This window comes from Elaeis guineensis, chromosome 10 (genome assembly GCF_000442705.2).
Source record: "Elaeis guineensis isolate ETL-2024a chromosome 10, EG11, whole genome shotgun sequence".
Classification (NCBI taxonomy): domain Eukaryota; kingdom Viridiplantae; phylum Streptophyta; class Magnoliopsida; order Arecales; family Arecaceae; genus Elaeis; species Elaeis guineensis.
Genome location: NC_026002.2, coordinates 12,675,549 through 12,700,941, shown reverse-complemented (window position 1 = coordinate 12,700,941; position 25,393 = coordinate 12,675,549). Strand labels below are relative to the sequence as shown.

The 25,393-nt window shown below is 36.7% G+C and overlaps 1 protein-coding gene across 1 annotated transcript; it reads right to left on the bottom strand.

Annotated features, from left to right (window-relative positions):
* Positions 1-9,421: 9,421 nt before the first annotated feature.
* LOC140850958 (actin-like) lies at positions 9,422-15,554 on the bottom strand. Its single transcript, XM_073243997.1, has 5 exons — positions 15,375-15,554; positions 12,424-12,484; positions 11,706-12,099; positions 10,052-10,665; positions 9,422-9,881 (listed from the first exon to the last, which is right to left on the bottom strand). Exons 2-5 carry the CDS (start codon positions 12,481-12,483, stop codon positions 9,816-9,818), a joined length of 1,134 nt encoding a protein of 377 aa, XP_073100098.1. The 5' UTR covers position 12,484; positions 15,375-15,554; the 3' UTR covers positions 9,422-9,815.
* Positions 15,555-25,393: the final 9,839 nt, after the last annotated feature.

The following is a 25,393-nucleotide window of genomic DNA, read 5'->3' as shown; positions in this document are numbered from 1 at the left end:
TTTTATTTTCTTTTTGGCGGTTTGCTTGAAGGGGCTGTAACGCTGCAGCACATTTGGGGGTTATTATGTACGGCCCTCATGGGAATCAATCATGAGATACCATGTGCCCCGAGCAGGCATATCCTTTAATAATTGAGGAGATGATGGCATGTCTCTGGAGGTCAAACTGTTTGGGTTTGAGAATTATGAGAGGGAGCGGAGAATGTGACCGCTGTGGAGAGAGAGAGATTCCCGGGACTCACGTGAGACATAGATGTCGTCACATGACGTGGTCGGATGGTGTAAGAAGTAATAAATATTAAATGGATCAGTTGTCATGGGGGAAGTAAAATCCAGACAAGAAAACTTAGAATTCTATACCGTAACATGATACAATATTTACAATCCATTCAAAAAATATGATGTGATAATTATGTTGCCAAGTAACCAACATGGACTCCTAATTAAATCATGCCTTCTTGTGACCAATAAACATCCAACCCAGATCATTTGGGAGAGTACTGTAATGTTCCGTGGATTCTGCCCATACCCTTGACCTCCTCCTCTGCATCAAACGTTACTAACTTTCCTTGTGGGCCCAAGAAATCTTTTTTTATCCCTCGGCGAGCCACCCATAAATGTGAGTTCGTCCCCACCATGGGAGTCCACCACAAAACAAATTATATTCTACATGTTGTACACCACATGATTAAGTATACCATCAATCATGGCTATTCATTTCTATAATAATATACCGAGATAAATATTTGATGAATGAAGTTTACAGAAATGAATAACTGTAATTGATGGTATGCACGGCCATATAGAGTATACAAGGTAGAATATAATTTCTTCCACCATACGCTCCTAAAGTTCAAAATTTGATGGCATCATGATCCAAATCCAAATCCAAATCTAGCATGGCACGTGCATAAGCCAAGTCAAATCCGAATATAAAATTTTAGCATCAATCCAGCCAGTAGACTTGAGTTAGAATATAATTTGATTGGCATATCTAACTTTGGTGGATGATGCTCAACATTTGAGACTACTAGTAAGTGATGTCCATGCGGACCATACCTAATTTATACTTCTAATATCCAAGTAAATTATAGAAAAAAATATTTTAGTTTTGGACATATATAGAAGTAAATTAATAATGTGTCAAACTAGGTCGACTCGAATCACTTGTAACCTTAGGTTTCTCTGAAAGCTTGCATCGATTTATTTTATTGTTCACCTTGTCCGTTCCTCTGTAACACCTCCCATGTAGCTCATTTATATTTCTAAAATCATATGGGATATGGGATACAGACATATATTCCCATGGGTTGGGTGGGTACCACATCATAACTAGTTCTTTGTAAAATTATGTTCTATTATGTCTTTTTATCAAGGAAAATCTTGGAGACAATTTCTGATGTCCAAGATGTTTCGTGGAAGCATCCCATGCTTTAGATAAAATCATCACTTTTGTGATTTGGAGGACCCCTTTTGAGGCTTTCTTTTGAACCTTTCTGATGGAAAGAAACGGAAGGACTTGTTTTTAGAGTTCCCACTTTCTTTCCCTACGTGGACATCTTAATAGGTGGAGCACTTTCTCCATTTCACGTATCCCAAAACATCAAGGCCTTTTTGCCATAAAGATGTTATATCTTTTCCAGCTCCCAGTACAAAACATTTATGAGGTATCACCAGCATTTCAAATGGCCTAGGGTTGAAAGGGCCCAAAAGTCTCAAAGAATCATTAGGCCCCATTTTTTTTTTTAATCATAATGAATTAGGCAATTGTTGAATAATTACTTGCAAGAACAGTAGTTTCTTCAACAAGGAAACAATAAACAAAACCATTAAAATGGTGAACCATGAACTTCTATTAAATCTCATAATTTTCTTGTTTTCCCCAAAAAAAATCCAAATTTTCTTTGGAAGGGGCATGTATTATTACAAAAAATCTAGGATTGTAAGGAGAAAAGTATGCACTCCAAGGATTGTACATAGAGACTCATTTTTCTTTCTTCCTTCTTACAAATTTTATTATTTCTTGCATGCCGGTGATCGGTATCATTGTCGCCGCACCCGAACACCATAGTGTCACCTCTCTTTACTCTCCTTCTCCAACCTTCGAAAGCATGCCATCAAAGCAAAAGAATTCAAACGAATTCCAAAACCTTCAAGGGCAAGATTATCATTACACTACGAGGAATCAAGGATAATTCTAAGTTGTACGGACTTTGTTAATGGATACAAGTCCTTGGCTTCTAGCTAGAGGATCAATAGCATTATCGTACCTTAAAGGTATCTATTATTAAAGGAACATAAGCTTGTGGCTCCCAAACATGGTTGGTCATGGCCCGATAAGATTTCGTGGTTTCAAGAAACCAAAAAATGTGCTACATTGTAATGCTCGGAGCCAATGAAGAAGAAAGTGTACGTTTTTAAGAGACCAAATAGAAGGAGGCTACAAATGTTCCCCCATTCATTCAACTGTTGCTGATGGTGGCTAACCACCGGCCGGCCATGGTGTACCCACCGACATATGCACAGTCCCTTCACTTTACTGGATGTAGTATTAGTGCAATTTGACAATATGGATTAGTTGTTGAAGTAACAATCTGGTGCATGTGGAGTACATTGTCTCCTTTACGATCAAGATATGGCTTCATGAGCTGACATTTATGGTCATACAGACTTGGTCTAGTATAACTAGTGGGGCATATTAGAAGGTCCATCCAGTGAGAAGGTAAATGGCACATTAATGTTGTTCCAGACATGGTTAGCAACTGGGTTTATTTTGTACCAAGCAAGCATGTGCCTGGAGCTAGGATATTTTTGTATAGTATAAGTACTGAGACTACTAATTGGGGGATTGGAGAAAAAACTTAATACTAAGCTCGGATTAGTAAGGCAAGAAGTATAGGCACATGTTGTAAGGGAAATGTTCTCAAAAAAAAAAAAAAAGGTGGAGAGGAATGGACATTGATATCACAGGCATGGTTGGCTGTCATAATTTAACTGCTCAGGTTCATCGTTTGCATCCAAATCATTTAATAATGATAACTAACATCATCCATCTATTATTTCATTTTATTCACGAACCAACATCCTCTTTGATGAGATCAATTTGTCAAGATAAAATATAATTAAAATATATTTGATCCGAAAACAAAATCATAATTAAAATTAAATAATTAATTAAATAAAAAATAAAAAATATATTAAAAAATTAATTTTAAAAATAAATATGGTGAAATAAAATTTAAATAATAAAAAAAAAAGACGGGGTTGGATTTTGAGAAACTCAAGCTTTCTCATCACCAAACCAAACAATCTAAGGCGAAATTTCATATTTTAATAGTCGGCAATTAATGATAGTGATTTATTGCCTGGAATTTACATGAGACTGTGGTCCAAGTAAAACCAAAAGTAGGTTACATAGGAGGAGATTGTGCCATAAATGAGTTCCTGTCCGGCCGTACTTAATTTGGTCTTCCTTTGGCATCCAGGTACCTGTTCACTTGGATTTGTTATAAAGCCTTTTTTTTTTTTTTTTTTGGTACAAGAGTTGTTATAAAGCTTCAAGGTCACGCATTTGTCCTTTGAGAGTGTGCTGTGTTGTACGGCTGTTGGAACAATAAAGGAAAGGTAACTTGTAGTTGCATCTCAACGGAAACATTATTTGGTAAAGTTTTGTTAATTTAAAGGTAAGAACATTCATGTAACTGGTATAAAATCAGTTGTATGGTTGAAGTAATAGAACCCATCAACTAAAAAACTATCCCTTTGCTCTCCATTGGTTCACCATGGACAAAGGTTAAATTTTAATTATCTACATCAATCCTCTATATATGTATATATGTATGAAGGTATACATGTTAGTATTTATGTATATGCTTGTAATTTTTAGAAAAATTAAGTTGTTTTAATTTTAAGTTGGGGAAACTATTTTTCCTTGGAAACACTAGTTGAGGAAGGTGATTAAATAATTTCTTACTTTTGATTCTAGTTTGGAAGGCAACAGCTTTAGTTGTATATTTGGCCGTCCTTTCAAAATAAGACTGGTATTTATTCTATTTAGTTGGATATTTGAGGACTTCAATCAAAAAATATTAGAGCAAATGATGATATAGGTTGTATTTAAATGTCTACTAGAATATGACATGTGTAATGTATGCATGCATATTTAAGATTTATCTAAATATGTAAATGCTAGAGCAAGAATTCGAATATTTTCTTCAAAAATATGTGGAGATAATTTTCTTTAGGAAAAAACATTCCAGATCAGAAAAATAATGAAAATCTAGTCTACTGCCTAAAAATCAATTGAACATTGAGGATCTGGTAAAATGAGAAAAGCCGTTTAGCGAGAGAGGATGGCAATGGGTAGGGTTTGGGTCGGGTAGTATACTACCCATCCCCAAACCCGAACTTAATACCCTATACCCAAACCCTACCCGATACCCAATCGGGTAAGAAAAGAGATACCCATCCCCATATCCAACGGGTTCGGGGATACCCGTGGGTAACCCATTTCCCCATACCCAATCCATACCCGCCCCATACCCAACCCATACCCATCCATTCTATACCAAAAAAAAAGTAAAATAATTTTATGCATATTATCAATCAAAAATAGAATTACCAATTATATATATATACATACATACATACGCACATACACACTTCTAACACACACACATACATACATGCATACATATATGAATGCATACATATACATACATACATATATATAATTATATATATATATAGAGAGAGAGAGAAAGAGAGAGAGATCATATATATGTGTGTGTGTATATGTGTGTGTGTGTGTATATATATATATATATGTATATATATATTCGGATATGTATATATGTATATGTATATATATATATATTCGGATATGGGTTCGGATATTACCCATATCCATAGGTTCGGGTCGGGTTCGGGTAGAAAATAGCACTACCCATACCCTACCCATACCCGTACTATAATTTTCGGATTTTACCCAAATCCGAACCCAAACCCAGTCAAACCCTATTTTTCGGGTTTGACCGGGTTCGGGTAGGGTGTATACCCATCGGGTCGGATTAATTTTGCCATCCCTAGAGAGAAGTGAGGGGTCAATCTCCGAACGAAAGATCAGTGGTCTAAAGTTGCCAGTTCTTTGCTAGGTGGTCTTCTTTTGTTCGCCTTCATCTCACTTTGATGGCTAAAGTAGTTATTCAATGATCCGTTCTTTGTTCAATCTGATCATTTGGTTTGGTTTTGCTGTTCGGTTCATATGTCAGTTTCATTTGATTTTAGTAGTCCATACAGATGCGGAGAAGATAGAGTATCTCGGTACTACAACTCCAGCATAGATGCATTATATGCAGGTGACATACGAATGCTATCAAGCCCGGCTATTTAGATAAGAATAGAGAAAGATTGATAGTGGAAATCCTTCCCCTCTCGTGAAATCATTTGCTCTTAGGGAAGTGCTTTCTCACTCATAGGTAAAAGACATATTATATTTATAAGTATTAAAAACTATATATTAAGTTCTTTTTAATAGGTCTCGTAGTCTTCTGGATTATGGATCGTACTACTCTACCTTATCTTCACCATCTAATGCCTTTGTTGCCAAGGCTTACTTGACATTGGGTGATCTAGTTCCGACTGATGTATCTTCTTTTTCCAGGAAATGGGACTTAGGAAATGTCCGAGGCTGAAATCTTGTCACAGAGTGGACTCAATTTGTGAGGAAGTGAATTGTCTTTGGAAAACACATGCTTTAATCAATGCGAGATGAAAATACGAGTAGCAAGACATAAGATAAAGAAATGCAGGGTTGGGAAACGCGGATGATCGGACACCCTCATGCATGGTCACATTAAAGAACTTGGCATTATGTAGTGTACTTGAATAGAGTTCTCCAGTCTTTTGGCTTGTAAATTAGTGTTTCCCATTCAGAAAAGATCAGCTGCTCATCTTTACAACCCTATTCTATGTTCGTGCCCATTTACTTGGGGCCGATAAATATTGTTCCCATGTCATGATAGCTATTAATTGCTTGCTTTTACCAATGCAACAACAGTAGCCTAGCTCATATGTCCCACTTAATTTGTGTAATCTTTTAATGTAGCGCATTACTACGCTACACGCTAAATATAGGTTCTATAAGTGCAAGCAATTTATGAGTTTGTATAATGTTCGAGTATAATCAGTTGGTCCTTTAGTCATGGACAATTTTATTTTCTTTCCAGTTCTGATCGAAATGATACCTGCGTTGAATCCAAAGTCTCTTTCTAGCATAGTGGCATCCCAACAGCAAGACCAAAGTTCCATTAGCTTGGCCTAGTGATATTTTACTCTCATTTAAGTTTTCAAATCAGACGTAGCAATGTTTCCCAATGCATACATAAAGAGGAAAAGATTTAGAAAAAACCTGTTCCACAGCCCATCATTTTTGGCTGCCACTTAAGAATCAAGGTATATTCACCAAAAATTTACTTCTTGGTCCCCTGTTTTGATAGCCATTTACCTTTCCGTGGACTATATAGAAAACAAGTTTAACTATGTAAAAATTAAGTACATGTAAAGAAAATAAGACCGAGTATAAAATTAGCAGAAGTGTGTATAAAACAAGATATAAACATGCATAATTATACATCAGCAATAAAAGGTAAACAAAATATGACTATGAACTAATTATTAAGTTTCATCAAGATTTCAGAACTTGGGATATTGGTCATCTTCGTCTTGAGTCAAATGCAGAGTTATTTTCAGAAAACCAAAATCTTAATCAACATTATTCAAATTGAGTTATTAAACACCGGTTGATTTAGTCAAACAATGATTGTCTACCATTTTATTGCATTCATTTCTGTATTTAATACTATATATATATGTATAAAACATATTTAGAGTCAAACCAAGAAGTAGAAACTAATTTTAAAGAGAAAAAGAAATTGCCCTACCAAAAAGAAAAAGAGAAAAAGAAAGCTGTTCTCATAGAAAGAAGCAATAGGAATCCCCGTTTTGTCACATTTTTCTCCTTTTTTTTTTTTTTTTCTAAAGTGTTTAATGAGGCAACCCTTCTGTCCTGGCAAAAGAAAGAGATGGGAAGTTGAGAAGAATTTATGTGGGAAGAGCATTTGTCACATCACCCCTTCATTTAGAACAAGAGAGGAGGAAGATAAGCAAGGAATATCTCATTCCCAATCTCCAACAAACTCCACATCCCTTCAACCAATTACCAAATGACACATGTCACACGTGACAAGACCTTTCTCACACCAATCAAGTGACCTTCTTGTGAAATTTTTAGTTGTCCAGATAAACCATGTTGTCTGGTAAACAAAAATGAAAGGAGCAAAACATTAGAATAGCTATTACTAAAGCAGGTTGGGTTCCAACCAACTTTTCCTCTTCCAAAGAGAAATAAACTAGCTATAAACCTACAGTAAAATAACGCAGCCCAAGATGAACCTCATACCAAGAAGAGGACGGGCATTAAAGGGTAGTCGGATTTCCACAGAGTGTTTTTTTTTTTTTTTTTTTCCCTTCTCCCAATTGTTATTACTCTTTGTCAGAGAACTGAACCCAAGACACAGAGAACAAGAAAAAAAAAAAGGCAAATATTAATTCTGCGACAGTGAGAGGAAAAGGATGCAATGAAATGATTTTGTAATCCATTACTTTATGATTGCGTTCTTGCTGTGTTCTCTTTCCCCTTTGGTTTTTTTCTTCTGACACAAAAGAAGCTATGATGGCCTTATGATGGGCAGAACCTCCAACAAAAGAACCCCAAACCCCCGCCCCTCCTCCCGTTCTCTCTATTTTTTAAAATTTATTTCCTATTGGTAGGGCTGACCAAGTGGGGCCCATGGGCACAGGAATTCTTACTTCCCTGTGCTTTCACATCCTAGAGTACATCTTTTGTGTCCCTTTAGGCTCAAGAGGAACAATGCTGTGGTCACCCACAAAATGACCAAGGTCATAGAGCCAATATTTTGGGCCTTGGGTTCTACTGCTATTGCAGCTGTCCGGGTCCAGAGTACTATTGCTCAGACCGCACCTGGCTAGCCCGGCAATTGCAGTGGGAGGGAGGAATGAGAAGCTTTTTACTGTGACACATGCTTGCTTACCAGCTTTTACTTTTTATTACAGCTTAGAGAATGAATACCACACCTAAAAGTTTATGAACTGATTTTGGTTTAAATTAGGTTGATTAGTATTGTCAATTTTATTGCTATTTGTTGTTAGTAGGAATGCATATTGTTCTCCCATTTGTAACCCAGGATTCCAAGTTATGAAAAATATGGAGGCTAAGATTGATAACAACAAAGAAAAATCCATTCTATTTTTTATCATAATTTGCCTTATGGCATGGTTAAGTTCGACATAAATTGGGTGAAGTAATATGGAAACGTCACATAGATTTGATGGCTAACATGTTGCATGAAAGTACATGAATGTTGTGAGACCATATAACATATTTTTAAACAATATCCTCGAAAAATCGGTTTCTAACAAAACGGTCAAATGGGTAAGCAAACATATATCTAAGCCAATAAATTATTGCTCTTCTTCAGTTCAGATATTAAAAATAATGGGTTGATGGATTTGTTTTTGGTCTTGACACAGTAACCATAACCAGCAGCCTTAGCCCAACTATTTGGGGCTTGATGTGAAACAAACAAATCAGGAAAAGATGATGGAGGTTACACTGAGAATACTGTATTCATTTTTCAAAGTGGATGGTAAAGTGTAGTAGCTTGCACTTTAATGGCTAAGAAGGTAGATGAAATGCCTAGGACTCATACATTGTTTCATCTTTCATGAAATTCTTTAATATGGCTGACAATCTTCACATTCTACTTACATTTTATTTTGGGGAAAATAGATATGTTAGCTTGTCGAATCAAAATTCCAGAAGCTTATTAATGTTGTCGCAGGCAAAAGATCAAGACTCAAGATCCAAGGATCGGAAGATGCCTAAAGAAACGATGAGAAAAAGGGAAGCCCATGAACAAGTTTTTGTGGACACCCAATCACAATGAATGCAGGCACCTTTGTTGCCCAGAGATCATTAGCAAGGTCAAGAACTCTCAAAACGATTTAAAAAGAATCAAGAAGTATGATGAGCAGTGTTCATGAAGAGAGCCAGTGACATCAGAAGGGATGAAGAGAAATTTATATAAAATGATCCATATCATTTCAGGCACAAGATAAGTTTAGTGTCAGAAGAAACAATACCAGACATGTGGTCATACCATGGTTAGCAGGCCATCCAAAACAAGCTATTGAAACTGGCTTAATATTAAAGGTAAAACCAAAGTAAATTGAAAAAAATTTATGCAGAACAAACAATTTATAAAACAAAAGATGTACAAGTAAAAGCTTCACTAGACCCAATTTAAAGCAGCATTACTGAGCAAAAGCAAGATTTGTATCAGAATAAACAGATAAATGTGGTCTCCCCAGAGTTATAGTCAGGCTATCCAAAACAAGTTATTGGAATCTGGCTCCACAGGATAGACAAAATCATGTGGACCAAACAACATGTAATATAAAAGATAAACTTGTTGGCAAAAACATGTAAGGTAAAAACCTCACCAAACCCCATCTAAAGCAGCATTATTGGCCACCCCTCAAATTACAAGGTTCACCATCATGATGTACATTAATATTAAGATAAAGGGTCACTTGGATGTTTTCTCGTGGAACAGCACTGATAAAGTCATTGTCCACTGCACCAGGAGATAAAACCGCAAAAGAAAGACGAGAGCCAGCACCAGCTCATGAATGGGACGACAAATCTCTTCATCTCACCTCCCATGGTAGCAGAATTAGAAGCATTTCCTGTGCACAATTGATGGGCCAGACTCATCATATTCTGCTTTTGAAATCCACATCTGCCACAGATAAGAACTCGTCATAGTTATTCACACCAAAACATGATAGAAGAAATAAAAAATATTTTAAATATTCATGTTTCCCAGATCGTTCACCCAAATATAGTGATCATTCAGATTGTGTCAACTCATTGAGATGATTTCATGCATATGTTAGAGTGTGATGGTACCTGCTGAAAAGTGCTAAGGGATGCCAAGATAGAGCCACCGATCCAAACACTGTACTTCCTTTCTGGGGGAGCCACAACTTTAATCTTTATGCTGCTTGGTGCAAGTGCAGTGATCTCCTTGCTCATCCTGTCAGCAATACCTGGGAACATCGTGGTTCCACCACTCAAAACAATGTTGCCATACAAATCCTTCCTTATATCTACGTCGCACTTCATGATGGAATTGTAGGTGGTCTCATGTATGCCTGCAGCTTCCATCCCAATCATTGATGGCTGGAAAAGGACCTCAGGGCAACGGAACCGTTCGGCACCAATGGTGATCACCTGTCCATCAGGCAGCTCATAGCTCTTCTCCACAGATGAGGTAGTATTTGCCGTCCCTAACTCCTGCTCATAGTCAAGAGCAACGTATGCCAGCTTCTCCTTCATGTCTCGTACAATTTCACGCTCAGCCGTGGTAGTGAAGGAGTAGCCACGCTCCGTCAGAATTTTCATGAGAGCATCGGTCAGGTCACGACCTGCCAGATCTAGACGAAGGATTGCATGTGGGAGCGCATATCCTTCATAGATCGGGACGGTGTGGCTGACACCGTCTCCAGAGTCCAGAACAATGCCTATAGAAGATGGTCGGGTAAGACATAAGGATGATGCATGCAGTCCATGATACAAGCGCAAATAAAGAATCAGGAACACTGATAAAAAAAGAATCAGTGACATTGATCACTTTCCAGTTATATTCATAATCTTTCTAATGAATCAAGGAGACCTTGCCTCCAAATAGGAGTGTTCTAGGTGTTATAAAATAAGCAAATGGTTTGAATTATTAGATCACATTTTTGAAAAATAATTACGAGATCCCATTTTGACATGTAAATGAAACAAAGTTACCATCTCAAATAATTTCGACAATGCAGATATTAAAAATAGTAATGCTCTGTCATCACATGAATACGGTCAAACTAATTGAGGTTCGAAATTCAGAAAAATTCAAGCTAATAGTCATTATAACTGTTTCATAAGATAATCAAAACTCATATACTGGAAAAGGATAGAAAAATTCATCGATAACACGATCCATTTATGTTACAGAAAACAGGTCAGTGTGTGAGACAGAAAGGTTTAGGGTGAAAGAACCTTACATCAAAGAAGAAAAAGAAATGACAGATACACATTTTACATAAAGTAAAAAGAAAAAAGCTAATCATGATATGGCTCGAATGAAGCAATTACTGGTGACACAAGTATGCTAAATTGCCACTATCTGAAGGGTTCTGGTTGTATCTTTCATGCGAAAGAATGATTAATCTTCTTTCATTATGTTGATCATTGGATCACACCCTGCACAAACTTCATAGCACTCCAAACATTCTCATTCATCCTCTGCACAGATCTCAAAGTGATCATTGCATGATCCAACTGTAGATTCGTGTGAAGGAAGGGGAATAATTCTTTCACGCAAAAGATACAACCTTTTGTAATGCCTAATCCATTGCATAGTTCACGCAGATCCTCCCAATTTGTCAATTGGACTTATTCAGAAACTGAAGTTTACGTGGAGCACATACAATCTTGTATTTCATTGTAGAAAACATTGTGCAGAAGTCAAGAAAGTGAACCATTGAGATTCATACAGACAGGTAGTGGACTTGCTCACCTGTTGTGCGACCGCTAGCATAAAGAGACAGAACAGCCTGGATAGCAACATACATAGCTGGAGTGTTGAAGGTCTCAAACATGATTTGAGTCATCTTCTCACGATTGGCCTTGGGGTTAAGAGGTGCCTCAGTAAGAAGAACTGGGTGTTCTTCTGGGGCCACACGAAGCTCATTGTAGAAAGTATGGTGCCAGATCTTCTCCATGTCATCCCAGTTACCGACAATACCATGCTCAATAGGGTATTTCAGAGTTAAAATACCACGCTTGGATTGGGCTTCATCCCCAACGTATGCATCTTTCTGGCCCATGCCAACCATCACACCAGTGTGACGTGGACGGCCCACAATGCTAGGGAATACAGCCCTCGGAGCATCATCTCCAGCAAATCCAGCCTTGAAAATAATCATAATAATACCAATAAGCTGGAATTCTATAACAACTTTACGCACCCAAACTACATCTTGGAGAAATGAAAAAGGAAAAATAGTGCCACGGAATCCTAACAACACAACTAGTAAGTTGATCACAACTTGTAAAAACATCAAGCTTCAATGTTAGGATTAAATATTTGGCAGTTCATATTAGAAAAAGTACTATATCATGAAGGATTCATTAAATCCTGCATGGCTTTAGGAAAATAGAGACGTACAGCGGAATAGTTCAGGAAGAATGAAAAGACATAAAATTTATGACTAAAAAAGATCCAGGATGTGTACCTTAACCATTCCAGTGCCATTGTCACACACAAGAGGCTGAACATCCTCAGCATCTGCCATCCTTCATCTCGGAAAAAAGAAAGGTACCAGCTTAAGATGCAGAAAATTCAGCAAGTGAAAAAGGAAAACGAAACTTGTGCAACATACAAGAACAACAGAGATGTCAAATGGTACAAAAACGATCAGCCATTGATTTGATCCAAACAGATAATGCTTGTTAAATTAATCCTTTTGCATTCTCATGATTTCTTAAATATTGGTTTAACAAAGTCATCTGAAGGAGAAAAGTTTCCAAAAAGAGGATATTATACTTTTTAGCAACAAATTCAATAGTGGAGGTAGGAGAATAGGTGTTGCACCTTTTTATCAATTCTGGAACAACTTATCTCTAGCAATATATGAATGTGAACTTGCATCGCATGCCCATTTATATTCCTAGACTCTTCAGTTTACTCCAATACACCCAAGTCAACATGGCTTGACATGACGTGCATGAGATCTGCTTGGTTCCAAAAGGAGATATTATGGGGACTAGAAAGACCAAAAACACCAGCACAAACAGTCTTACAACAGTCCTTGTAATATAGATCCCCTTTTAAGTTTCCTCATATCCTTTTACCTTCCAGTTTGTCATATTTTAAGGATTCAATTTAGTCAAAACTTCCCCAGTTATAGCATTCAGTCCAACATGAGCATATTGACTACTTGAAAAAACATTCTGGATTGCAAATTTTACTTTTTTAATTATCCACTACTATTGTACCATGCTTCTATCATTGTCGTCCCCACATAATAAAGCCACAGGCAATGGTGACATCCTTAGCTACCTCCTTTCCGTTTGATATCTTGCTTACTCCTAACAAAAACATCTCTCATCATTATATCTGGCATCTTGTTGCTTCAGCTATCCAACAGAACATTTTATGGAACAATTTTTTTCCTCAATGAAAATAACCTTTGTCAACTTTGTTCTATCAGGTGTCCAAACCATTGCTATTATGTCACTCTAACGGGACAAGGTACAAGCACTCCCTAAGAAATCCTCTGACTACTGCTCAACTTAGTGTTTAACTAGCCTCCAATGAAACTGATCAAAATACCAAATTTAAACTAATATCAGTACAAATATTCCCACTGATATGGGTGTCTGTGTACTGATAGTCGGACAAATATGTACAGATATGAAATCAAAATGAGCATTATCATATGAAATATATGCTACTATATAACTGAAAATCTGGAGTGCATCAATGAACCCTGCATCTCTGCATTTCCACGGTTACATGCACCGCAGATGCCATATTCTAGTCAGCAGTATAAAATTAAGCAGAGCATTGTCAAACAGAAACCATAAGTAACTTATTCTCATTAAATAATAATAATAATAATTTTACATGTAAAATTCAACATAAGTTTCTTGACATCACAAAGAGGTAGTTTAAGGCTGGTCCTGATAAAGCATATCCTTCTTTTCCTAAACTTGTGATGATAATTCTCAAGTAGGAAAACTGCCCCATATGCCCCTCATGTGAATTGTTTCTCTTTCTCTGTTTCTCTTCTAAATAAATGCAAATGAGAAAAGGAAGATTATTGTTAGTATCAATATAGATTTAGTTAACATATTCCCAAACTCAATATCTCAGTTACCACAAAACTGCTAATAAGCTATAAGTTGATATGGTTCAACCTTCAAACTTTACTGTAAATTTGAATTTGATTATTTTAATTGTATTGCAGCAACCGTGCATTAGTTTACCTAGGAAATCTGGACTGAGATGCTATAATACAACAAGCAATTAGAAACCACATTTGTCCTGCACTTTTAAAAAAAATGGCCTCCAACTGACAAGCAGTCAGAGATCACCTAGAGCGAGTTTAGATATATGCACGGATGTGAGCCAAAAATATCAAACAAATTGCACATTGCACACCATAATCCACCTTCTTTGAACTTTGACATGTTCCCAGCTTTTTATGCTAATAAAATTTCTCTTATCTATAAATGTTCAGAACAACATCGGAATCTAGTTCCACATATCATCTTGCCATTAAACAGAAAAGAAATGATCGTGAAACCCTACAGTGATGAAACCTTAGGAATCACTTTGGATGCTGATCGATCACATTGTAGTTTCACATTATCACGTGTCCCTCTAAGAAACTTGTTTTCTTTGTTTACAAAGATTATGAAAGAATAATACGAACACAGAATTATCAAATGATGTAAAAGAATTTATTTATCAATGGCACCATATGACTGCAAAAGTTGTTAACCCATCAGGGTAGGCATTACTAGTAAACCTTCAAATACCAAAATTAGTCAATGCGACAATTTTTATTTTTCTGTGATGGGTGGGGAGACGGACATTTTCCTTTCCATGATCAGTTTCGCTATCTTGGTGATCAACCTCCAACTCTGACGTATAACAGTCTTTGTTTCTTCTTTTATATATATATATATATATATATATATATATATATATATATATATATATATATATATATATATATATATATAAGTCATGCAAAAAAAAAAAAAAAAAAAATCTAAGCAATCCAATCACAGGGCAAGAACATAATTGACCTAGATCAAGCTTCCATGCAAATCCGAGCAAACCAGCGTAATCATAATTTGCAATTAAATAAATTTACAATAACATACAAAGATTTGGTATTGGCATCGCAATGATGAGGAAAAGGACAAATGACTTATCTTTAAATCGAATCAAACAGAGATCAGGATCCCATTACTAGCCAAACTAAAGATTGTAGACTAAATCAGAGAGAAATCAGCATTTGCTCTGAGATACGATCAGAAACCAACCAGTTTCATATCAATCAATCCAGAGAGAAATTCCAACAAAGAAACCAGAAGATCTAGGAAAGCAAACGGGGTCTGAATCACGAAATGCGATGGCAAAAACGCAATGCAATGGCATCCAAAAGTTTACCCAAAGGCCGGTGACGAGAAGAAGATGAAGAAGAGGTGGAGGAAGCGCGGGCGATCGATCTGGAACGGAGCGAAACACTAGATCTCTCTTTTAAATTTTCTCGTCTCCAGGCTATGTTTAACGTTTCAAGGCGATCCTACGAAAAAGCGTCTAAAGAAAGGCGAGGGACCCCCTTCTGCGCCCCGCCAAGATCAGGAGGAGCCCGCTTCTCCCTCCCCGAGGTCTTTAAGTATTACTTGGACCAGGTCCTATTGTACCACGTCAGATCCCACGGTGGATGACCCACCACGTCACCCTTATATTTCACCAATTCCCGATTACGTGCTATATTGAGATTTAATTTCTCCTCCTCTGGAGCCTGCATAATCGGACGGTAGATGTTATTTGAATTTTTTTTATATATTTATTATTAATTTTAAAATAATTTATTAAAATAATATTCTTCAAAAAAAATTTATCAAAATACTGTCCAATTAGGTGCTAACCGGATCATTTTCCACACCATGTAAAAGGATTGAGTCAGCGAAAAAAACTACCCTTGCGACTTTATGAGTCGTCCTATATAAAATCGCCCCGTCAAAGAACGATTTTATATATTTTTTTTACATTATATTAATATACATATAATATATAAAAATATATTATATAATTATAATATATTATATGATTATTATATTTTATTATTATATAATATATAATTATAATATAATATCATACATTTTATTGTTATATTATTATTTATAATATTATATTATAAAATAATAACATATTATATTGTATTATTATATTATTATAATAATTTATAATATAATATTATGTTATTATATATTATAATATATTAATAGATAATATATTATAATATATTATACTCTATTATAATATTATTATAGTATTATATCAATTTGTAATATAATATATGATATTATTTTACTATTATACATTATGATAATATAATAGATATGATATTATAGTATTATATTATATCAATATTTTATATTAATATAATATAATATATATTATATAATATAATTATATATAATAATATAGCATAATATATTATATTATTATATATTTTTATATTATTATAATATATTAGAAATATTGAATAATTTCAAACTCCAGCCATATAACCTGTATCAAGATCAATAATTAATTTTTGTGCAACTAGCATAAATTGTAACATGTGCTTTTAGATGAAAAAAAATTGTAATATTAATTTCAAAATAACATACTCTAATAATTGATTATAAAATTATTTTAGTAAAAAAAATATACAAATATCACAACTATCGAGAGGTGTATATATCAAGATACTGGGGCCTTCTACACATCCGTCTCTCGTAAATGCATGTCATCTCTAGTCGCTGGCATGATGGCTCAAGCACAATATCGATCGGTAGGGAGGTAGGTGGAGGCTCGCTCATCCTCTGTGATAGAGATGCATCATCTACAGGAAGGTCAAAGTCCGAGAAGCTAGGATATAAGTTGTGCTGGGCATATGAAGATATATTCGGATCATCTACCGATGGCACAGTCTGAAATCGTCTATCCTCTGAGATAACTCGCATAGTATCAACAAGACTATCCATAATATCGGCAAGTGCTCGATCTTTGCATCCAACAGTGACCGAATGGAAACCACTTCTTGCTGTATGGTATAGTGATGTGATCCTCTGAAACTGTCAGTATGAAAAGAAAAATAAATATTATTCATAAGTATACCAATAACAACATAATAAAATGAGACAAAAATAAAATGTACTTACGACAATATCCATCATACCGTCCGAAGCATGGAACCTCATATCAGGCCACTCACTCATCAATGGCGAGATGAATCATCTAGTGATGCTCCTATACCATTGTAGATATAGATCATAATAATCCATCATGGAAAGCATGGGTGGAGCAGCCACAATCAAATCCTCCCGACGCTCCCATACGTCAATATACTCCTGATGCTCTCAAACTCAATCATGGCGATGCCGCTCTCGTCGATCCAAACGGTGGAGAGCGTCACGAGTATTGCATTGTGGGGGACATCTTAATGCATGCCAAACTGTTGCATCACATGCTCCGGACAATAGTTCTCCACGATGTCGAAGTAAATGAGAGGTGTGCATGTCCTCCATATATGTTGATCTGATCGGCATATCTCGGACAATGCGGTCAATATCTTTGGTATGTAAGGCACCCACAATATCTGATCATCGTACTGCTGATCTAACTGATCCCTATAATATATAACTGTGTGCGGCATCAGATTGCTAGTACCAGTCAGTCGAGTCCACCTATCCAAAACAAAGCCACTATATTATTATGTAAAAATATGCGGTCATTTATCATATAAAATCAGTGCTACTAGTTACATGCCTACATCCCAGTGGATCAGCCTTATCATGCTGTACGCCACCAAATAGACCCTCAAAACCAGCATCATCCACATCTAACGAGACATGTCCTGCTACATCACCTTCCACTGCCAGCTGGTAGGCTCCTACTCTGGGAAGCACCCAATTTGACCGTCCGATATGTAAATGCTCCCAGACCCAAAGCTAAAGCAACATCAATGGCCCTGCTATCTCACGTGCATCTGGTCAGCGGGCCCTACAAAGCTCGTGATACAAGAAGGCTAACGTAGCGCTATCCCAACTCCACTACCCACATACGTCGAGATCACATAGCAGGGGTAAGTAAATAACTGAATGTGGGAACCAGACTTATCAGTGAACAGATAGCCACCAATAAGACAAAGAATAAATGCTCGTGCATGCCTCCATTTGGTCTCATCATCTGCATCATCCAGTAAGTGGTGGAACGTATCACGAAGCCAGTGAAATCTCAATGAAGATCCGACAATATCGCCTTTGGCGGTCTAATCCCAAACAACTCTTCGCAGAGATCTGATCAAATGATCTACGTAGTACCCGTGATAGTAGACCCATGCACTCATAATCTAAGGAGAACTGTCACACCCCAAACCCAGGACATAACACAGCCATGCTACCGAGGGATGGACCCACGATAACACGAAGCCAAAATTCATCTTCTTAAATATAATAACAGGTGTATCACAAATAAATGTAATAATAAAGTTTAATTCAAATATTTAATTAAACCAAAATTGGTTCAGAGCATCTAAATCCAAAGATAAAATAATCTAAGTCTTAAAATTCATAATGACTACAATCCATAAACATAAACTAAATTCCTAGAGCAAAATTTCTAAGCTTACTTTGCTGATCCCCAAACCTGGATTCCCTTTCCTTCGGTCCTAGCCTTATTTCTCTGTACATGAAAAAGAAAACAAAAAGAATATGAGCTACACTAGCTCAGTAAGTAGACTTCCGCTTCCTTACCGGATCAAGCATAAGTTTTCTATGATAATGCATCATTTAGCAAATAACAATTATTGTAAAAATAAATATTTCATAGAACATATAATAAAACAAGTTATAAGCTCATCATGCATGCATAAATCATGTATATTTCACAATTATGAATCGTAAATCATTTTCATCATGTATTCATGTCATGTTTCAAAATATTGCTCACAGACATTCATACTAAGGTCACTATTATACCCGTGACAGGGCCATGTTTCTTAATCGACAGAGTTTTTAATTCATGTGCCAACTTTATACCCGCTGGCAGGGCCATGTTTCGTGTGGATGCTAGCTTCGGATGTCGATCTTCTCGAAGGGATTCATTCATAGCTATCTGAGAGCCTTTCAAATTATTTTATCTTTTTCTTAAAACATACATATACATAAATGAAAAAATAAAGAAATTCATGCTTCATAATCATGCTATTTTTATAAGACATATTCATGAAATCAATGCTCATAATAAAACATACTTTTTCATGTCACATATGTCGATCCTTATTTTATAAAAAAATTATGATTTTGTCAATCGCAATTTTGTACATAAAAGCATGATTATTTAAAAATAAATAAGAAGCATAAAATTTACTTACCTCGATCGTCCTGGACCTTTTAATCTTCCTTAAAAGAATCGGACAGTCCTATTTAAAATATTAAATCATCAATAAATTTTATTTCATATATTTAATAAAATTATATAATATAAAGAAATGATCGATTTGATGATCAGTCCAATATATCTCTCCCTTTGGCTCTAAAATGATTTAAGGTCATAGGTCCATAGGAGTGGAGAAGATAGCCTAATAGGGGATTCATAGGACTTTTTAGAGAGAGAAAGTAGAGAGAAAACGAATCCAATTCTAGAGAGAGAAAGACTTTAGAGAGGGATGAGAGAAACTTTTTTTTATGTGTATTATTATTTTTATTTTTATTTTTATTATTATATAAATATATATTTTTCTTTTCTTTTCTTTTTCTTCTTTTCTTTTCTTTCTTTTTTTTATTATATGATTATTATTATTATTATATTTTTTTTTCTTTTCTTTTTTTTTCCTTTTTCCTTTTTCTTTTTCTTTTTCTTTTCTTTTTTTTTTCTTCTCCTTTTCTTTTCTTTTTTCTTTTTCCCCGTGGCCTTCTTTGGCTGGAACAGGAGACCTAGAGGTCTCCGTTCCTTATATCGGCCATTCACGGCCACGTCTTGCCCGACGGTGACCGACGATAAGGGCGGTCTTCCCCCAAGTTCGGAGAGGCCACAGCCGGTGGTCGGTGGTGGCCGTCGGTGTCGGAAAATCAGAGAAAGAAATCGGTAAGAACAGGAGTTTTCTTTTTCCAACAAAATCCGACGACACCCATCGCCGGCAATCGTGCCCACAGGCACGAAAAAGAAGGGAGAGAAGAGAGGAAGAGGAAGGAGGCCTTACCACAGCCTCCGGTGACCCCCACCGACGTGAAATCACGGTGAGCACAGGTCGAGGAGTTGCAGCTTCAATCGATAAAATCGGAGAAAAACTCCGGCGATCGTCGGTGGCTGATGGATCTACTTTTAGAGGAGAGGAGGGGGGTCTTATAGAGTTCGTCCTAGGATCTTTTAATGGCCCTAGGACTCTGATTCTTGATCAGAATCGGGGAAGAGGAAGACTCCGATCGGGAGTCTTCCTCCCTGTTCTGTTTTTTTTTTGTTTACTGGGCTTAGTGGGCCGGGTTATCACAAGAACAGCAACGTCCTACAACATGATCGTCGTCTCTCCGATATGGAGGTGAAAAGTATGAGTCTTCTGACGCCATTGCTCTACCATGACTATAATGAGAGTCCAATTAAGCTGTATGTCATAAACTCTAAAAACTTCATAAAAATTAGCCATATGAAGATACTCTACAATCCTCTGATGTGGCCGTCAGGCATGCATTATAGTGGAGTCTCTGTGTCTGTAGCGTAGGGGCCCTATGTCCTTCCCAAAATATATACTGTCACTATGGTGTCGAGTCTGGAGATAGAGCATGGTAGGGTCAATCGATTCCAAATATATGTCGGAGTCTGAACCAATCATGTCTGAGATGCCAAATATAAAGACAAGTATACGACAAAAAATAGTAAGAACATTAAATAGCCAATATTAACAACATGATCATTTCATACATTTGTCCAAGCATTTACATGATATGATTATATAATCAAAATAGTTTAAAAAGAACATAAGAATTACATAAAGATAGTCCACATGAAAAGTAGAGATAAATCAGTACCGTTGGAGATATCTATATTGATTATATCTATCTCCTTGCATAATCTATACCGTACAATATTTTGATGCTCTATTACATCCATATCATTTTGAATCCTCCTTGACCGTGGACGTCCTTTTCCTTGTCTTCTTGTGAATGGATGCGATATCAGTCTCGATGTAGTCCACTCAGACCAATAATGCGGACTCTCTAGAGGATGGAAGGTAAATACATATGACTGCTCATAATGTACAATAGTATAACAGTCATCAATGAACTGCTTCCAGTCTAAATTCTTGCTGGCACAAACAGCAAACAAGTGGAAGCATGGATAATGCAGTAACTGCCACTTCCTACATGTGCATGTATGTGCCTCCAAGTGGATTGTCTATGTATAATCAGGTTCATTGGGGCTATAATGTCTTCATCTCAATCGAATCTCATACAAATCCGATTGATTATTATACTTAATCACACAATGCTTCCTAGACTTTAGCTGTCATCCATTTAATTTTCGTCTAATCTTATCTGTGAATATCCTATCAGTTTTCCTTCTTCATACTATAATTGTACATCTGATGTTGAACCACTTCGATAAGTATTCGAAGGAAAGACGAACAAGAGCGGTAATGGACAATGAGCGAGCCCCCTTCAATACCTTATTGAAGCTTTCAGATAAATTGATATTCATTATTCTATACCTACATCCACTTGTGTTATGCACCAGCACCCATTTACTCAAATCATTAAATGGATATGTTTTTAGATATTGAAAGCAATTAGGTCATGTTCTCTCAATGTGTTGCATGCTTCGATCAAACTTCCAGCATTAATTTTACTTTGCTGTTTGATGGAAATAAGCTAAAAATACATCATCATGGAATCGACCATTTAGGTTAGCCTCAATATATTTAAGACATAATCTATGATACCCATATGGTGCAATCCATCCAACAGATTCATCTGAAATAGCAGCTAATATTTTTTTATACTAGTCTGAAATTATGCCAATCCCCATACGATCATGTGCCACATAATAGCGCAAACACCATAAAAAATCATGACCAATTACTACGATTCTCACCTTCACAAATGGCAAATATTAGAGGATAGATACTCTCATTTTCATCCCTTCCCATAACTATTATGAGAGTACTCTTATATCGACCGTATAAATACGTTGCATCGATACCAATCAGTGGGCGACAGAACTAGAAGCCCTAAATGCATGGACCAAATGCCCAAAAAACTCGGTGGAACACCTTTGTGTTTGCCTCTGTTATAGAAAATTTTGTAAAATCTACCACGATCCCCTCGTTGGCACGATGAACTACAGCTAGCCAAGGATCCAATATATTATAGGACTCTGTCTAATCTCCAAATAGCTCGTCCATAATAAATTATTTAGCTATCCACGTCTTTCTGTAAGATGCCTCGTACTGCCATGCATCACGTATATAAGCCTGACAGGCTGATATGGATATAGATATCTCTGCTCTAACTGATCCTCTAATGATATCGATAATCATACGTGCATCAAGCTATGGATGATCTCACATCACATCTGTATTCAAGCATGTGTGTGGCCCTTTATATACCGTAATCTTCCATCACTGCATCTTAGTCCGAAAGAATGCATGGAGATACCAACTACAAGTATCAAACTATTTACACAGATGCTCCATTTAACTCTATCTGACTCAACGATTTTGAAAGAATGGTGGGTATGAATGGCACATTGTTTCACGATACGTTGGACTTGTTCTTTCGACCCAAATACCATTATTTTTTTTAACTCTTCATTCCCACCAAAGAATGGATGTTTTGGCAATACTTCATGGGATGCAGCCTCATCATCATCAAATATATCAACTAACCCAAATTCAAGAATAATAGGTACCTCATGTGGTGGTACATCCTCTTCTGTACTAGATTCTCTATTATCACTGTTATCAGACTCTACATCATTATCCCCATCTTCATCATCAATAGGATTAGGATTATAACTAACAGCGGCTTTATTTTCAAATAAAATTATCTCAGCCATTACAGTTCCCAATCCTCTTAGTCCGACATATATTGTATGTGGCTGATTAAGTGACACATGATCGTAAGATTCGTACTCCACATGCTCTATGGTAGCTGCCACATAACTAGGATCGGCATCCGTTCATCAAATACAATGTTATATGAATATTGATATGCAGACTTTGTACCTATCATGTACTGAGGACTATCAGTCACGAATGCTGCTGGTCTACCAATAGTACATACAGGAGTGCCTCTGTACTCATATCCAGCTTCATCAGTCATTGAAGCTTCATCAGTCATTAGAGCTACATCAGGTAGAGAACCACCCATCTCCGACTGCATAAGTGGAGCAGATACAGCCTGAGACATACTAACATGCTGTCCGCCACCGTTCGAAACTCCTATTGTTGCCGACTCAATAAAAATTTCAACCGCTTGAAAATCTCCCTCTGATGGGATGCTCAAGATGATGTTCGTGTTCTGATCATCTTCAATAGATACAGCCAAATATTATCCAACGGTATGCATCAAAAATCTACATAATAAAAAAACTCCACAGTGATTGGGATTCCATTTAGTGACAGCATAGTAAACTCGTATAAGTTCTAGGTATGTTATGTTACGATCCACTATGGTCATCCGGATCTTTCCACCATCATAATATGTCGTTAGCATTATGACTGATCCTCTCATCCCAATGAAAGATAACAGTGACAAGACTTGGATCCATTTTGTTGGAAATTATTGTGAGAAGTAACTGCATAAACATATAAACAGATGTTCACTAGGAGAAAGTACTTAATATTTCAAATGACTTATATAATAAATACATCCTATTGCTGTCTACTAGGTAAAGTTAGATCCTATCCCATTCAAAAATTATATTAATTTTATAGTTAATTATGTAATCAACTGATGCGCAATAGGGGCCGAAAAAATTTCGACAGTATTTTTTCTTAGTTCTCTTCACATGGCTGAAAATATGTGGGAAAAACTAAAAAAAAATACTGTCCAAAATTTTTTTCGACTCCTATTGCGCATCGGTTGATTACCATAATTATTTATAAAATTAATTATAATTCTCAAACTATCCAAATTGAACAATCAAGTGATCAATGTAGATAATTCTTCCACCCGTACAAAAAAATATAATTGCACAGATATTTTAGCATATATACATTAATCAAAAGATGGATCAAAGATTCTATGTAATGCAAAATTTTTAAAAAACATATATAGGATTCTTGTAATCCAATACTTATGGTGGTTGGGCCACAAATCTCATAGGATTTTGGGCCCAACCAACCAAACAATTTCAAATAAAAAATTATTTTGATAATTTATTTATAAATAAATATTATATTTACATTAAATTACCTTCCTCTTGTACATATTAGCTTTCGTTATAACAATATAAATAAATATTATAAAAATAAATTTATAATTCAAATAAAAAAATAAATCATAAAAATAAAAAAAAAATTATCCTTGAGTGCCTCTCTGGATGGGGGTGGAACGATGCACCGAGGAATGCCGGCGACAGCATGCTGGGGAGGTACGTCCGGGAGGAGGGGGCGGGCCGAGAGAAGAGGAAAAGTCGGGATCAAGCAGGGAGCGGTCGGGGTTCTCGTGCCGAGAGGAGGGGGACGGCCGTAGGGGACTGAGAGGGAGGGGCCAAGATTCTCGCACCGAGAGGAGGGAGGGCCGTCAGAGAGGAGGAGGGGGACAGCCGCAAGGGACTGAGAGGGAGGGATCGGGTTTCTTGCGTCGAGAGGAGGGAGGACCGCAAGAGAGGAGGGGGACAGCCGCAGGGGATTGAGAGGGAGGAGCTGGGGTTCTCGCATCGAGAGGAGGGAGGGCCGTCGGGGAGAAGGAGGGAGGCGGGGTTCGTCTGTGCCGAGGATCGAGAAGGAGCAACAGGGGCATTTGCGTTAGAGATCGAGAGGGAGCAGCGGGGGGTGTCTACGTCGGGGGTCGAGAGAGAGAGGCAGGATCGTGCAGAGAGGAGGGGGATCGAGTGTTTTTTTTTCTTAAGTCATGGAGAGAGTTTTTTTTTTTTTTTGCCCAAGTCCCTTATGAGTCGCCCTTGCTGAAGGCGACTAATAGAGTCGCCCATTGGAAGGGCAACTCATATAGTCGCCCTTCCATAAGGCAACTATAAAAGTTGCCCTTCCAAAGGACGGTTTTCTCCTGACTGACTCACCCTTCCACATGGTGTGGAAGATAGTCCAGTTGGCACCTAAAGTCGCTTTATTATAGGGCGACTTTCTTCTGGACAGTATTTTGATAAATATTTTTTAAGAAACATTATTTTGATAAATTATTTTAAAATTAAAAATTAATAGATAAAAAATCTCGTTATTTGGCATCCGGTCTATA